This window comes from Chelonoidis abingdonii, chromosome 1 (genome assembly GCF_003597395.2).
Source record: "Chelonoidis abingdonii isolate Lonesome George chromosome 1, CheloAbing_2.0, whole genome shotgun sequence".
Lineage (NCBI taxonomy): Eukaryota > Metazoa > Chordata > Testudines > Testudinidae > Chelonoidis > Chelonoidis abingdonii.
The window spans coordinates 368,410,462-368,427,243 of NC_133769.1; the positions used below are offsets into that span (position 1 = coordinate 368,410,462).

A 16,782-nucleotide genomic window follows, 5' to 3' on the forward strand; every position below is an offset into this window, starting at 1 on the left:
GGAGAGTCCATGCAGTGTGCCACATGCAGCCAGCTTGTCGCAGAATATGTGCCTTGACAAAGGTTGTAATTTATAACACATGTATCCTTCTCCCACTCCTCCCCCTTAGTCCATTCATGCCCTTCTATCATACTGCCTTCTCACCTGGAACAGCCTTCTCTGCCATCCATCCTCTCCTCCCTTCCGTCAAGTCCCTTATTAAAATCCACCTGTCAGGCAGTTTCATAAACTCATTAAAATCCACTTCTTCAAGTAATCTTCTGATCACTTTATTGACAACTTCCAAACCTTTCAGCTTCTCAGCCTCGTCCTGTTTCTTTTATGTCTGGCTTTTTTCATTCACACAATAAATTATTTGAGGCAGGCAGCATCTCTGTCTTCAAAGTGTGGTGTTGACATGTGTCTGTATATAAATTATAATTTAAAAATAACAGCTGGTTTCATTATCCCATATGGTCTCTGAGGAGTGACTTAAGTCACCAACAGCATACATGAGTATGTGGTACTGGAAAATGAAGCAATGACATGCATGAATCTGGAATCACTTTTCTAGGTTCCAAATTACAACTAACTGGAAACTCTCTCTGGAGAAAAGTGTTGGGAGAAGAACAGAAGAATGGGGTATTTAAAAAACAAAAATTTGATTTGTTTGGTTCCCTGTCCCATTTGTTTTATTCTTCTGTTCACTAAGGTGACCAATATGTTTAAAACTTCTTGTCCAAAGCACTTTAAAAATCAGATTGATGCTACAGGGCACTTTGTCTTCTGTATGTTCGAGGAGAGCCTGACATTAGAAATATTTATTCTATTGTATCGTTGTTTACAAATGGCTTTGCCTAAGTGCATCTGAATGGCCATTTAAACTCAGAAACTCTTAAGTGCTGGAACATTCTAGGATGCTCTTAAGATACGTTACTCCATTGTTCTGATTTCTTCTTTTTCCTGAAACACATTTTAAGTAGCATTTCCTTAAAAAGTTTCTGTTACGTGATTTTTCCCCTTGCTCAATTGGCCTTAGTTATCTCTTCAGTTTTTCTGCCACAACGTGCCTCATCTTGTTAATAAAATATGAAATGGTTAGTTTCCAAGGTTATTCTCATTCTCATACAGAGGCTAATCCCTCTGAGCATGAACTTCTTTTGAATTCATTAGTACATCCATTGTGGAAGACTGGTAGAAGAATCAGGCCCACAAAGAAGCCTGTGCTTTCTTGGTGCAATTGTCATGTGAAAGATGGCTTTGAAATGGTGTGGTAGGAGTCTCTTGCTGACTTGATGCCCAGAGCAGATTTGTTCAGTTTACAAATTAAATGCTTTTTTAAACTGCCATCTCTGCAGATTCTGCTAAGGTCTGAAAATCAAACTGTTCTTTTTGCCTTTTACACTGTCACCAGAAATAAAGATTCTTCAGCTGTTAGCTTTGAAGTTCAGGCAGAATAGACTCCACTTCACTCTCGTATAGCTTTGTTGACTCTGGACTGCTTCGTCGACAGTTCCTCTAAGAAAACAAAGACAAGACAGGTACATAATTTCAAAAGGAAAGATTAAAATAGGCAGCTTTTGAGGAAACCAGGGGCTTGAATTCATGTAAACATACCAATGACCACCGTTTTAAGCAGATGATGGTCAACTGTTAGATGAGCTTAGATGTGAGGAACCAAAAAATATCTCCCAAAGAGAGCAGAGCTGGCAATACAGCAACCATGAGTGGAAAACTGCCTTCAATACAGTAAAAAAAGCTCCAGGTAGCTGAGGGCTGCACTACCAGTAAGGCAGATATTTGCCACACTCTCTGGTGCGGAGGTTTAACAGCACAGAATTTGGAGTGATAAGAATTCAGCTGGGCACGGTCCCAAGAGTGGGGATCTACTTTCTACTGTAAGCAAGAATGACTTAGGGCTTGGCTACATTGGCACTTTACAGCACTGAAACTTTCGCGCTCAGGAGTGTGAAAAAACACCCCCCTGAGCGCTGCAAGGTGCAGCGCTGTAAAGTGTGAGTGTAATCAGGGCGGCAGCGCTGGGAGCGCGGCTCTCAGCGCTGCACTCTACACCCGTAAGGGATGTGGTTTACAAGCAGCGCTGGGAGAGCTCTCTCCCAGCGCTGCGACTCTGACTACATTCACACTTCAAAGCACTGCCGTGGCAGCACTCCCACAGCGCTGCCGGGGCAGCGCTTTGAAATTTCTAATGTAGCCAAGCCCTTAGTATTTCTAGCAATTTTCTTGTGTTGGAGGCTGTAGTTCCTCTCCTTGTAGGCAGGAGGTGCAGAGAAGAAGGCTGTAAATCTGAAATAGTTTTGTATTTGCCTCTTTGACAGCAGAACCAGTATCCAAATAAGCATTAAATTTTGTCTTGATTTTTTTTTTAAATAAAAGGAGGTTTAAAGTGGGCATTGACACTCGTTCCAGCCCCTCGTGATGCTCACTAGTAGAGATTAGAAGGCTTTGGTATTTAACACCAGTTTCTGAAGATCCAGTTTTAATTTCTAATTCCCTTGGGTGTGTTCATGCTTGATAGTTGCCAGGTGTAAAGGGAATATTTTATGGCCCACAGTCTGGTTTCCATCATGTCTAGTATCATGTAAATTAATGCTGTAAGAGAGTTTTCTTAAACTGGTGGGGTTTACTTCATGATTTGTGCTGCTTTGTATCTATCTGTACTGACAATCCCGTGAGATTGCATTAAAACTATATCCCGTTCCTCTGGCTCCCCATATTAGACACTAGCTTCTGTCAAACAAGGGAATTCCGACCCTGTCAGGCCTTCTCTCCAGCTGGAAGTATTCATCTCCTCTGAGGGAAGTGGAAGATGTTCTTACATTCTTATGTATCCATTCAAAGTTAGGGAGCTGAGGTATACATTACTGTTGGCATTAGTTGACTATTGACTTCAGTGTAATAGAACCATTTCAGACCAGAGGTGAAGTAGGCTGTGGTAGCTAGTTAGAGATCTAAAAACACTGTGTATGAGAGATCTCTTCTGAAGTCTTGGATAGAAGAATGTGCAATAGTCATAACCAATTAAAGCATTGATTGGGCATCAAATAGAGGATCCTGTTTGAATGATTTGGGATTTATCTGAATGCCGCTGGATGAACCAGGCAGGTGCTGTATGCAGGCTACACTAGACATATCAGAGTAGAGCAAACCCCCACTCACCCCTGGCTAATGGTTATATTGCTACTTGACTTTTTTCTGTTTCAGCAGTGTCACTAGGGTACAATCAAGATTAAAGGCAAGAGAGAAAACTAATTTTGTAGGCCAAAATTTTCCACTGTCCACTTATTTTGGAATCTTTTGATATCAAGCTGCGTCCCAAGTTGAACTTCTTCTACATGAATGCACCTAAAATTATTCGACACGGTTTTCAAAGTTGGAGCCAAAGTAACTCCCTCCAGAAGCCTAGCAAAGCATGTGAAGGAGGTGAAGAAAGCTCTATACAAGTGCCAGTGGTTTCGTCCAGCAAAGTACTTTCATGGACCATTTTTAATCTGTCTCCTGAGTGCTTTGTATCGCGGCTCTTGAGAGCCTCTCAGCTTCCAATTGCTATGATAAAGCTACAAATGCTGCTGCCTAGGACTTGGGATTGTGCTGTAATGCACACAGTGAGGAAATCAAACACGATCTTTGCCAAGAGCGGTTTCAGACTGCTGGTATATCTGATACCATCCTCCTCCTCCTCCTCCCATGAGCTGTAATTGTGGTGTAAAATATCCCCCTCCCACTCCCCACGTAATGTTTATTGCCTTAGATAGCTGTTGGGGAAAGTGACAGTTTTGGGACACTTTATGCTGGTACCTGTTTGTCCTAAATCTTCTGCAGCAGACTTATCATATATACAGGACAGACTATGAAAAGTCATCACACAACCAAAGATGTTACAGGCTAAAAAAACCTATAAAGTCACCTAGCCAATTGCCATGTGACATTTTGCAGGTCTTCATCTAGTTACTTAAGGCGGCTTATCTGTGTGTGCAGTGCTGCCAGATTTGCTCCATGTTTCCAGGGGGATGATGGGCTTGTCTGGTGCATCCCAGCACTCCTAATACAGCTTCCTTGAAATGTGCCGTTCAGACATATGAGCAGCCTTCCAGCAATGAAGGATTTAAACCCTTGTCTCCGAGCTCACCTTCTCCTTGGCTTCAAAGCGTGCACTGCCTCACCCAGTCTCAGTCAAGGAGGTTTATTTCTTTAGCAGAGATTATCAAATAAACGGAAAACTGACTTAACTCCGTCCTTGGCCCCAGGCTTCAGGGCCATCCCCCTCAGGAGTCTCCGGCACACCAGCTCCCTAGCCTCAGCCAACTCTGGTCCCTTCTTGGAGCAGAAGCCGCCTGGCTGCTTCCCTGGCCCCTTGCTCCAGGGACCCATCACATGTTCTAGTTCCACTCCAGTGTGACTTTCCCTCTCCAGGCTCAGTCCTTACTCCTGCTGACTAGCAGCCCTTTATAGGCTCAGGTGTAACCCAGCCCTCTAATTAGCTGGAGTGGGCTCAGCTGCCCCAGTCCAGGGGAGCTTGGCCTTATCTGTCTACAGGGATCAGCTACCCTGTGACAACCCTCCACAGCTTTTATCTTTACTGTACGGAAGGAGAAAGGGAGGGATGTAGCAGGTGAAGCTTCTGTCCTGGGGTGTTGGGTATGATGAAAAGAGCAGATGTGTTGGTGCCGCCAGCTGACTGAGTTTCAGCTGCAGAAGAAAAGAATTCAGCTGTTTGGTTTGTTTGTCTTCCCTCACAGTGTATAACTGGACAGTTGATGAGGTGGTGCAGTGGCTAATCACCTATGTAGAACTGCCACAGTACGAAGAAACCTTCAGGAAACTGCAGCTAAGTGGACATGCCATGCCCAGGTTAGTGCCGATTGCATCTTCTCAGTTAGGTGTGTGTGTTATAGAGACAGAAGAACATATTTATGGGATTAAATAATGGCAGGTGAAATTCTTCCTGGAGCAGAGGGGCCAGCACAAGGCCTGCACCACTTGAGTCCTGTTCTGAGGATTTATAAGGTGCATAGGCTTTGCGCTGGCCCTCTGCACAGAGATGAGTAAGAGTATGTGAGCTGAAGGAAAAGAGAGGGTTTGATATGCTCTAGGAGGAGTTCAGGTAGGGCAAGAACTTGTGGGGAAAAGGTTATACTTTACCACATGGGAGACACTGACCTGAATGTCAGATTTCATCTCTCTCTTCTGCAGTCAGTGGGACCTGGCTACACCATAGGGGGAGGTATGACCTTGTGGTTAAAGCCTGGAATAGGACAAATCAGATGTGGGTTCAGTTCCTGACTCCCTCTGTGACACGGGGCAACTCGTTGAATCTCAGTTCCCCATCTGTAAAATGTGGATAATCTTTCTTTTCTCCCACCCTGTATCTGACTTGTCTGTGGGGCAAGGACTATCTCTTCTGTGTGTGTACAGTACTTAGCACAGTTCTGCCCTCACCCAAGGCTCTTAAGCAAAGTAATCTGTCATGGGATAAGAGGGAAGGTGCTCTCATGGGTTGGTAGCTGGTTAAAAGACCGGACACAAAGGGTAGGACTAAATGGTCATGTTTCAGAATGGAGAGAGGGAAATAGTGGTGTCTCCCATATTCATAAATGATCTGGAAAAAGGGGCAAACAGGGAGGTGGGAAAACTTGCAGATGATACAAAACTACTCAAGGTAGTTAAGTCCAAAGCAGACTGCGAAGAGCTACAAGGGGATCTCAAAGGACAACAGAAGGGCAGATGAAAGTCAATGTTGATAAATGCAAGGTGTAATGCATGTTGGAAAACGTAATCCCAGCTATACATACAAAATGATGAGATCTAAATTAGCTGTTACCACTCAAGAAAGAGATCTTGGAGTCATTGTGGATAGTTCTCTGAAAACATCCACACAGTGTGAATCAGCGGTCAAAAAAGCAAACAGAATGTTAGGAACCATTAGGAAAGAAAGAGATAATATGATAGACAATATCATAATGCCATTATATAAATCCAGGGTATGCCCACACCTTGAATATAGCATGCAGTTCTGGTCATCCTGTCTTAAAAAAGCTAAATTAGAATTGGAAAAGGCATAGAGAAAAGCAACAAAAATGATTAGGGGTACGGCACACCCTTCCGTATGAGGACAGATTAAAAAGACTGGGACTTGTAAGCTTGTAAAAGAGACAACTAAGGGGGTATATGTTAGAGGTCTGTAAAATCATGGCTATGTGGAGAAAGTGAATCAGGAAGTCTTATTTACCCCTTCACACAACATAAGAACCAGATGTCACCAAATGAAATGGATAGACAGCAGGTTTAAAACAAACAAAAATAAATTTTGTTTCATACAATGCACAGTCAGCCTGTGGGACTTGTTGCCAGGGGATAATGTGAAGGCCTAAACTGTGTAACAGGTTTCAAAAAAGATGTAGATTAGTTCGTGAAGGATAGATCCATCGGTGGTTATTAGCCAAGATGGTCAGGGATACTCCCCATGCCTAACGTGTCCTTCGCCTCTGTTTGCCAGCAACTGGGAATGGATGACAGGGGATGGATCACTTGCTGATTACCTGTTCTGTTCACTCCCTCTGGGGCACCTGGCATTGGCCACTGTCGGAAGACAGGATACTGGGCTAGATGGACCACCCAGTATGGCCATTCTTGTGTTCCTGTGCCCTAGTCTTGGGTGGGGCCTCTAGGTACTCTAGTAATACAGATAATAAACAAGAGCTGCAGAATCTCATTCTACTCAACAGAAACACATGCTGCTGGATTAGGAGTGGGGCTAACAGACTGAAAGCCCCAAGGTCATCCTTGCTAACAAGGTGCTTGTAGGCAGGGTGGGGAGTAGGTGTTGTAAGTGGTAATAAAATAAGGCTTCTGTGGCAGTGCTTGTTTTGCTCCGGAGCCTGGGTGTGCTGATCTGCTCAGGTTTTCTCCCATCTGGGAGATCTCTCCTGTGTTGGCCGTGCAAAGGATGAGGTGCCAGTTGCCAGCCATATGGAGTTGAGGAAGCAACTGATGGATGGTGTGGCCAAATAGAGAGATTTGGGTAGGTCTGGGGGGAAATGCCTTTGAGTTCCAGGTTTAATTGAAAAAAATGGCACTTGTCACTGTCTGATTCTTGTGCTAATGCCCACTCGATTGCCAAGGAAGCTGTTTTTTAAATATCTGGCGTGCTTCAAAGGCTGAATTTTGAGTTCTCTAAGGGTCTTCCACTTGCCTTGGTACCTGAGAGGACAGTGCCCTGATCCTGTTCATTGGATTTCTCCTCCAAGAGCTCAGGCTCTGGTATTCTTTATCCCATTGCCATTTCCAGATTGAAATGTGACCGCTTGCTCTTTTTTTCCCTGTAGGTTAGCGATAAACAATGCCACCATGATGGGAACTGTACTGAAAATGACTGATCGGAGCCACAGGCAGAAGCTGCAGCTGAAAGCCCTGGACACAGTGCTGTTCGGACCTCCTCTCTGTGAGTAATGCTGCAGAGCTGGCTCATTAGAGAAGGGTGGAAGGAATCCATCCATTCCAGACAGTGTCTAGGATATACCTAGTGCAGGTGAAACCAAACTGTTCCCTACCAAAGTTCATGTAGGTAACTTGCTAATAGCCTGATTTGCACAAAATGGAAGCAGAGCTACCACCATATTAACTATGGAGGTGCAGCCCTGAAGACCACAGGTCCCAGAATGCAATCCTGCATTTTTATTGAATTGGACACTAACTGTAACAGAAATGAAGCATTGCATGCTGGACCCACAGTCTCTGTGGGCTACACCTCGTATTCAATGGAACAACAGTTCAGAACACACTGTAGAATTCTGAGGTCTGCATCTGGTCTCTGGGTAAATCTCTTATTTTCTCTGTTTTGGAATACAGCTGCCATGTATCCTTGCTTGAAAGATCTTGTCATGTTGTCACAGCGTTATAATATCAGGGGGGCAGAAGCAAAATAGCCTGATCTTGGATGAGGAAAACAGCAGTACAGATTACTTGAGAAGACATTTTAGACTGCTGGGAGTTGAGTTCTTGTCATGCCATACCAACTAGCGGTGTCTGTGGATCTGGAAATCTGGTTGATGTGCATTGTGTTTTTTGTTAATTCTCCCTCATCACCTCTCTTCCAGTTTGTTTTCTTTTTTATACTCATTTTCCCTTTCTCACTATTTATTTCTGTACAATAGCTCATAGGGTACATCTGCACAGCAATTCAACGCTTCAGCTGGCTCGTGGTAGCTGGCTCGGGATGCGGGGCTGCAGAATTGCCATGGAGACTTTGGGGTTTGGGGTGGAGCCTGGGTTCTGGGGCCTCCCACCCTCTCATGGGGTCCCAGAACTCAAGCTCCAGTGTGAGCCTGAACGTCTACACTGCTGTTTTACAGCCCAAGTCAGCTGATGCAGGCCAGCTGCGGGTGTTTAATTTCAATGTAGACTTGCCCCTAGAGGCCCCGCAGTGATTAAGGCCCTATTTTGCCAGGCACTGTACAAACTCAAAATAGAGAGTTTTTCTGTTCCCTTTTTCGTCTTTTCCCTTCCATTACATATCGGTATCTATTGCTCTGTGCTGGCTACATTAGCCCTGCTCCTTTTTAACCCAGTACATGCTCTTTGTTTTCCCCACTTACCCTTCTTGTACCTTCCAGGGCGAAGTTGGGGCTTCCTGGTCCATTCTCCCATCCCAGTCTAAGTTTTCTCTGCCCCTCTCTGTGTGGGATCCATGACCCTTAGCCAACTGGGCAAGATGTAAACCCTCTACTCTCTAGTACCAAAAGATAATGTCAGAGTGCAAATGCAGCCAGCATTCTCTTTCCAGTGATTTTTGTGGCAAGTCTTCAGTGAGAGTTGCCTTAGTGCAAGCCCTGCCTGCCCAGAAATCAGCTGAGTTGAGGTTTGCTACCTGCTGGATGAGATTTAAACTGTATGATTTAAACAGATTCATTTGATCCAACAGGCCTCTCTTGTACAGTTAGCAGAACAGCCAGTTCTGCTCCCCAATGTTAAAAAGGTCTTATTTTGAGACAGTTCTGCTTTCATTATTTCTACTAAGTTTGTATTCTAAGGTTGAAAATTTTGATAGTGGTCAGTGGCATTGCAGACTAATGGTTAGAGCAGGGACTCCTGGGTTGAATTTCTAGTGGAACCACTGATTTAAGATGTGCGCTTGAACATGTTAACCCTGTGCCTGACTTTCCCCATCTCTGAACTGGAGATAACTGACAGCATATCAGTTTTAGGAGAATAAATGTTTGCAAAGGGCTTTTAGATTGTCTGATGAAAGGTGTTTTTTAAGTGCAAAGGGAATGCTGCATTATTTTTAGCCATTAATGCAAACGTTAGCTTTATCCTTATTTGTGATATTCCGTCCTGCTAAAATCACCATAATAACATTGTAATGCTGAGTCCTTTCTACGTTCAGACTGCTGTACCAACACTATTGAATGCGATGATTGCAATATTTGAATAGACGAAGGTCAGCATGTCTCTGGTACAGAACTTGCAGTTAGGAATTGTCGCTGGGTAAATGGTTGGAGGCAATACCTTGGAAATGATTAACAATTGAAATAAAGAATAAAACCTGGTTAATTTAATGGAATATTCCAGGTTAAAACTGCATTTTATATATTTAGAGAGCTATTTATCTAGAACTAATTCTCGAAGGGTTGCAAAGCTGCCAGGTTTGAACAGACATCAATGATTAGCTGTGTTTCAGGAAGTGCTTGGCCATCAGTTAAATTGTAAAGTGGGTGTTTGCCCACTGCTGGATTTAGTGAATTCAGAGGAATTACTATTACGCACCAAGGGTATGGGTATACTGGCGCTTTACAGCGCTGCAACTTTTGTGCTCAGGGGTGTGAAAAAACACCCCCCTGAGCGCTGCAAGATACAGCGCTGTAAAGCCTCAATGTAATCAGTGCCGCAGCGCTGGGAGCGCGGCTCCCAGCGCTGCAAGCTACACCTGTAGAGGATGTGGTTTACGTGCAGCGCTGGGAGAGCTCTCTCCCAGCACTGGCGCTTCAACCACACTCACACTGCAAAGCGCTGCCGCAGCAGCACTCTGAAATTTCAGGTGTAGCCATACCCCAAGTTTCCTTTTTGTCAGTCAAATAAAGGTGGCCTCCCACAACTGCTACATTCCCTGGCAGTGTGAAACTGCCAATCAGTAGGATGAGGCTCGTGGGTGCAGGAGACAAAACTCCCTGGAATGGGATCAAGACTATGGAACTTGCTGCCAGATGAACTAAGACTGGGTAATCTGACCCCATTCAGAGCTACATGCAAAACTTACCTCTTTGTTCAGGTTGTCGTGCTTGGGCAGCCTCACTTTCATTCTTATGGTTGACCAAAACTGCAGACAAGGAAAAGGGAAATGCTCATTGAAGACATTCTGATATTGCAGTGCTTGGGGCCACATAAGAATTTAGGAGAACTGGAAAAGCCACAGTCTGGATTAGACAAATGTAGCTTCCCACTTCAATCACCTAAGGCCAAAGCCATAAAAAATCTCCGTGGAGTGGAGATTTCGAGACGGATGATACAGTGTTTGCTCATTAAGGCAGAACACATTTGGCTGGAATTTTCCAGTCTTTAATGCCAGAAGTTTGTTCACTAATGAAACTATGAAATCTGGTGCAGAGACTCCATCAGACTCCTGGTCACCTATAGCTTGTCCAGCATGGCTGCCTCTGGGTAGATCCTTGGGATTTGATGATGACTGAACTTGACTTGCTGTATGTGTTACATTATAAACCAACCCCCGCATTGTCCCTGTTGCAAAATCATGGTCCTGTGCTTAATCAGAGTGTTGAAAAATTAGGGAGAAGAGGAAAGTGCCATAAAGTAACACAAACATGGCAAAGATGCTTTCGGGGTTACATAAATGCAGTTGGTTTAAGCATCAGTTTGGCTGTGGTTCTCATAGTACGTGAATAAAACTGTACCAGAAAGACTGATTTTTGGAATGCACAACAGAGGAGGAGGAAGTGAACTGCTTGCTTGCATGTTATCTTGAGAAGGTAAAGTTCTGATATATCTAATGTGACATAGGGAAGAGAGTTAACTTGTTGGTGAATTTATAAGATACTTTAACTTATTTCTTTAAGAGTTATTGTCAAGGGAATAGAACAGTGTCAGACAGCAGTGATCACCTCATGAGCGTACGTTTACATAGCACCTTTTCTCCCAAAGGATCCGAAAGCACTTCTCAGACTTGGGAGTCACTCCAGCCACCCCTGGAGTGGACAACAACAGGGGCTGAATACCTTATTTTATTTCATGACCTCTGTTCTTCTTCGAGTGCTTGCTCATATCCATTCCAGTTAGGTGTGCGCGCGCCGCGTGCACATTCGTCGGAGAAACTTTTACCCTAGCAACACTTGGTGGGCCGGCAGGTCGCCCCCTGGAGTGGCGCCACTATGGTGCCTGATATATACCCAGCCGACCCAACCGCTCCCTCAGTTCCTTCTTTACGCCCGTGTCGGTCGTTGGAACAGCGGAGCGCAGCTTAGCTGACCTCCACTTCCTAGCTACTCGTAGTTCTTGTGTATTTTAGATATATAGTATAATTCCTTATATATATATTTTTATCTATACTTATGCATTTTTTCTTTGCTAGCATAGTTGTTAACCAATGATTAGGCGGGTTCGGGAGAGCCCCTCCCCGCCAACCGGTGCCGGAGCCCATGCTCGGCTCACCGGTTCTTAGTCCGTGCTTGGCCCGGCCTCCGGCCGTTGCTGACAGGAATCCACACAACCCTGTTTACGGTGCCTTGGGGATCGATTTCAGAGGGACCATGGTCCTCCTCCTTATCAGGAGTCCATCCATCTCTGGGACTTTGCCATAGCCCACTCGATAAATCTGGTAGCATCCTTTCTCCTTGGCCATTCGAACTCCGCAGTGGTTTCCCTGTTCTCATGAGTGTGTCGGCCCTGCCTGATGTGATGCCTTTTGTGGCCAGAAGTGGTTTTTCCCCCACATAGGACCTGTTCGCTTACCGCGAGACGGAAATGTCGAGGTCCGCTCCTGCTAAGTCCCCGACCTCTGGACCTGTCCTCCTGCCGTGGAAGGCCAACACCTTTATGCCTTCCGCATTCCCCCGCTTCATTGGTCTGCTCAAACTTCGCAGAGCAGAGCGCGCTCATCATGATCACTCCCAGCGTTCAGGCAGCCATATCACCCAGCGTTGCTCGGCCTGTCAAGCCTGCCCCAATTTACTCTGGCCACTCCACCCAGACCTCGTACCTCAGAGACCATTGGCCAGACTTCCTGCCGCACTGACCTGCAGTTCTTTCACCTCACAGTTGTCTCTACGTGACTATCAGGTGCAGAATGCCTTCCACCTGGCAACGTACCTGCCATGGAAGTGTCTCTCACAGTGCGAAATGCTTAAATCTTACCTCCTGCTGGCCGATCCCCTCTATTTTGGACTACCTCCCAGCCTGCCACAGGGGCTACGCGGTGTTCCCCCGAATGGTACACTTGGCAGCCACTCTACTTCCATCCAGGCTAGGTGGTCGTTCTGTGGTTTCCCACACTCTATGGTTTCGGGTTCCTCAAGGGCTTGGACTCATAACACCGCTAGGTACGCCTGCCCACCCCGACCTGGGACCCTCAACCTGGGTTAACAGATTTAGTCTCTCCTATTTCGACCCTTAGCGAACCCTGCTCGCTGCTAACCTGTCTTGGAAGACAGCTTCCTCGAAGCCATATAATCGGCCACACGCGGTCTTCAAGCCAGCTCTTATGTGGTTCCACGCATTATTTAGTTTACAAGACATAGGTGCAGTACGTCCACACCCGGCCTGTCCTCCCTAAGTGTGTTCGCCTTTCCTTTACCACACTCACGTGCGGGGACAACAATTGCACTCCCTGGACATCTGCTAGAGGTCGCTTTATGTGTAGCGGACAGAACCATTTTTGTAGACACCCCCCAATCTCGGTCGCACGTAAGCAGTCCGAAGGAAAAGGCCTATCTGTATCCTGCCTCAAGTGGATCTCATCTTGGGTGATACGTGCATCTGCATTGTTATGTTTGGCTCACATTCCCCAAGCCACATCACCCTAGGCTTCTAGTCGCAGGGCTCAGCGCTCATCTGCCGCCTGCTAACTCGTGTACCCTACCCAACAAATCTATCGCGCCAGCTCCATGGTCCTTGCTCTGGTTCAACAGTCAAAGAATACTGCAGCCTTGCTCCGCGTTTGACATTCTGCCATTTTCACTCCACCCATCGCCTACAAAGGCTTGGGAATGCACCTAACTCGGGATATGGATATAGCACACTCGAAGAGAAAGACGTACTACCTTTGTAAACTGTTGTTCTTCGAGAATGTGTTGCTCATATTCCAATTCCCACACGCGCCCTCCTTCCCCCACTGTCGGAGTAGCCGGCAGAAGGAACTGAGGAGCGGTTGGGTCGCTGGGTTATATATGCAAGGCACCATAGTGGCGCCACTCCAGGGGGCGACCTGCCGGCCCACCGAGTGTTGCTAGGGTAAAAGTTTCTCCGAAGAACGTGCACGCGGCGCGCGCACACCTAACTGGAATGGATATGAGCAACACATCTCGAAGAACAACAGTTACAAAGGTGAGTAACCGTCTTTTCTGCATGCTGAATATGGTCCCTGATCCAAGGAGTTTCCAGGTCATAAAGACTTCCATATTTAAGTGAAGTTATATGGGGAATTTAGGGATACAGAGTGTAATTAACCAATTACGATTTTAGCTAGGACACCAGCATTAGCATCCCTACTCTTGTGAAAAGAACCATAAGATTTTTAATCACCACAAGCAGTTAAAAAATTGGATTTATGTCTCCTCCCACAAAAAATTGCCCTTTGTACCACGCAGTGCCATTGGTCAGAACTGGCTTGAGAGATGAGTGCACCCTGCTGAATTACCTACCCTAGGCTTTCTTTGGAGGCTGCCCAGCGAAGTACTAATTAGGCCTGACCCAGCAAAAATTGTGAAATCTTAAGATATTTACTTGAATAAATATTTTGCTGGTTCCATTTGCTAGGGCAGATAGGCATCTTGTGTCATTCAGGTCACACAGTTACAAAAGTACGTAAGCCATACTAGGTCACCAGGTAAGCCTCACTTACATCTTCACTGCCATACTAATACTCATGCTAACTTTGGTGATCTGCTAGGACTGGAGGAACAGAATCCACAGGAGAGAAGTCTGTTCTGAGAAGGCTCTGCTTCCAGTCCCAGCAACAGCAGTGACAGCATCCCAGCCAGTCTCAGCTGCTGCAATGGGACATACAGAACAAGGCAGAGGTCCCAGCCTGAGACCCTGCGATCATGTTCTGTTACTGTGATTTGTTTCCTCTTACAGCAGATTATGAATGGAGATGCACACTTCAGATGCTGGTAGAGCGGTTTGTTGTTCCATTGCTGCTCTCAGTTCCTGCGGACTCTGTTGGGAAATGAATAATTCCCAGAAGGTGGTCATCACCATTCCAGTTCAAGCCTTAATTGAATAATTGGCTGAAATAGAAAGGCGGTTCCTGTGCCAATCAAAGCAGCAGCTTATCCATAAAAGGACAGATTTTTAAACCAGAATATTGCACATATCAGAATATTTGTTAGTTTCTTCATGGCCTGATATTTTTTTCTTAAATGTTTATTCCATAAGTAGCTTCCATCTGGGATAGACAAGTCCAGATTTCCTATGGTTTAAATTTCAATGAAGCTATCTTTTTCTATAATAATTAAAAGCATATTTGGCAAGTAGTTTGATGGCAGTTGGGAAGTTATTTGCTTAAAGCAATAGAATTTATTAACCAAATATAAAATTCATTATCACTCCCACGTGTACCGTCCACTTTAAATATTTACACTCAAGTGAGTTGTGTTTAGATTACCTGCACCTACGCTGAACAGCGGTATCGAGCTGAGCCCCATTAATAATCCTGTAAACGACTTCTTTGCTTAAAAATCCATTAGCTTTATTATATTGTTCTGTCAGAGTTCATGACAGCAACTACAGTACAATAACCTGTAACTTGAAGTGCCTTTGAAGAAAGAGTGACTATGAAACTAACAATGACCAAGGGAGAGGTAGAATTGTAAGGCCTATGTTACGATGCCCTATTTTCACATGCACAGATCAGTATGTCAAAATTTTAGCCTCCAGAGGAAAGGAATTAAAAGAGGTCATGATAGAGGTATGTATATAGAATATTGAATGGCAGAGAGAAGATGAACTAGATAAATTCATGGAGGATAGGTCCATCAATGGCTATTAGGCAGGATGGGCAGGGATGGTGTTCCCAGCCTCTGTTTGCCAGAAGCTGGGAATGAGCGACAGGGGATGGATCACTTGATGATTACCTGTTCTGTTCATTCTCTCTGGGGCACCTGGCACTGGCCACTGTTGAAAGACAGAATACTGGGCTAGATGGACCTTTGATCTGACCCAGTAGGGCCATTCATATGTTCTTATGGGTGCTCCAGTTACATGTTCTCATAATATCAATGTCTCTTCAGGTTTTATACTCCCACCCAGCATTGTAGTAACCATGCACCTTCTGTATAAAATTGATATCAGTAGCAAAGTCTGTAGTGGACTTCATGGAGTCTCTCACATGTTTCCTTCTGTGGGGTAAAACTCTGATTGGGACTTTTAAAAAATATTAATTTACTTTTACTGTTTATTTTTTAAGCTTGATTTTTTTCTGAGATTTTTGTTGTTGTTTTGGCTTGATTGGAGGTCGGTGGCATGAATTGGTTGGGTTTTTTGGTTAGAAAAGGCGTCAGTGTTGTCACTGTCTTATGGTGGAACGACCTTTTCGAAGAGAAAGGTAAAGACAGACTCTGGATTTGCCTAATCTCTTCTGGAAGTTTGTCCCATAGCTGGATTTTCTCAGCCAATAATGTTGTGTCCTCAGATCTCTGATGAGAGACATAAGTTTTCAAGTATCAGAGGGGTAGCTGTGTTAGTCTGGATCTGTAAAAGCAGCAAAGAATCCTGTGGCACCTTATAGACTAACAGACGTTTTGGAGCACGAGCTTTCGTGGATGAATACCCACTTCGACAGATGCATCTGATGAAGTGGGTATTCACCCACGAAAGCTCATGCTCCAAAACGTCTGTTAGTCTATAAGGTGCCTCAAGATTCTTTCCTGCTTTTATAAGTTTTCAAGTACATAAAAGATTGTTAGAAAGAGGAGGGACAAAAATTGTTCTTGTTAACCTCTGAGGACAGGATAGAATAAGAAGCAATGGGCTTGAATTGCAGCAGAGGAGGTTTAGGTTAGACATTAGGAAGAACTTCCTATCTGAGTGGTTAAACACTGGAATAAATTGCCTAGGGAGGTTTTGGAATTGCCATAATCAGAAGTATTTAAGAATAGATTAGACACGCACCTGTCAGAAATGATCTAGTTATTACTTAGTCCTGCCTTGAGTAGTGCGGGGGACTGAACTAGATGATCTCTTGAGGTCCCTTCCAATCCTACGCTTCTATGATTCTTTGATTCTATAATATAAGAATAAGGAGACATATGAAATTAAGAGAACAAATTCAAAATAGAGAAAAGGAAATATTTTTTTACACAACACACAATTCTCCTCTGGAACTTACTGCCAACAAGGGATCATCAAGGTCAAGAGTTTAGGAGAATTCCACTTCTATCTATAGATGATAACATTCACAGTTATATTAGAAAGGATTTAAAATGTTTTTTTTTTTTAAGAAGGGCTATAAGCCCTCATCATTCAGTGCATAAGCAAACTACTGACAAGCTGAAGAAGAAACTAGGCTATTCCATAACTGTGTGCTGTGAGGTTTTGTGTAACATCAGGTACTGG

The 16,782-nt window shown here is 44.6% G+C and overlaps 1 protein-coding gene across 5 annotated transcripts in view; it reads left to right on the plus strand.

Moving 5' to 3' along the window:
• The window catches only part of STIM1 (stromal interaction molecule 1), a 174,623-nt gene that overhangs the window by 106,921 nt on the left and 50,920 nt on the right, over positions 1-16,782 (plus strand). For all 5 annotated transcript variants that reach the window (XM_075061860.1, XM_075061861.1, XM_075061862.1 and 2 more), the window contains 2 exons: positions 4,740-4,851; positions 7,326-7,441. In XM_075061860.1, the coding sequence (XP_074917961.1) occupies positions 4,740-4,851; positions 7,326-7,441 (228 nt within the window). The remainder of the gene's footprint in view (positions 1-4,739; positions 4,852-7,325; positions 7,442-16,782) is intronic.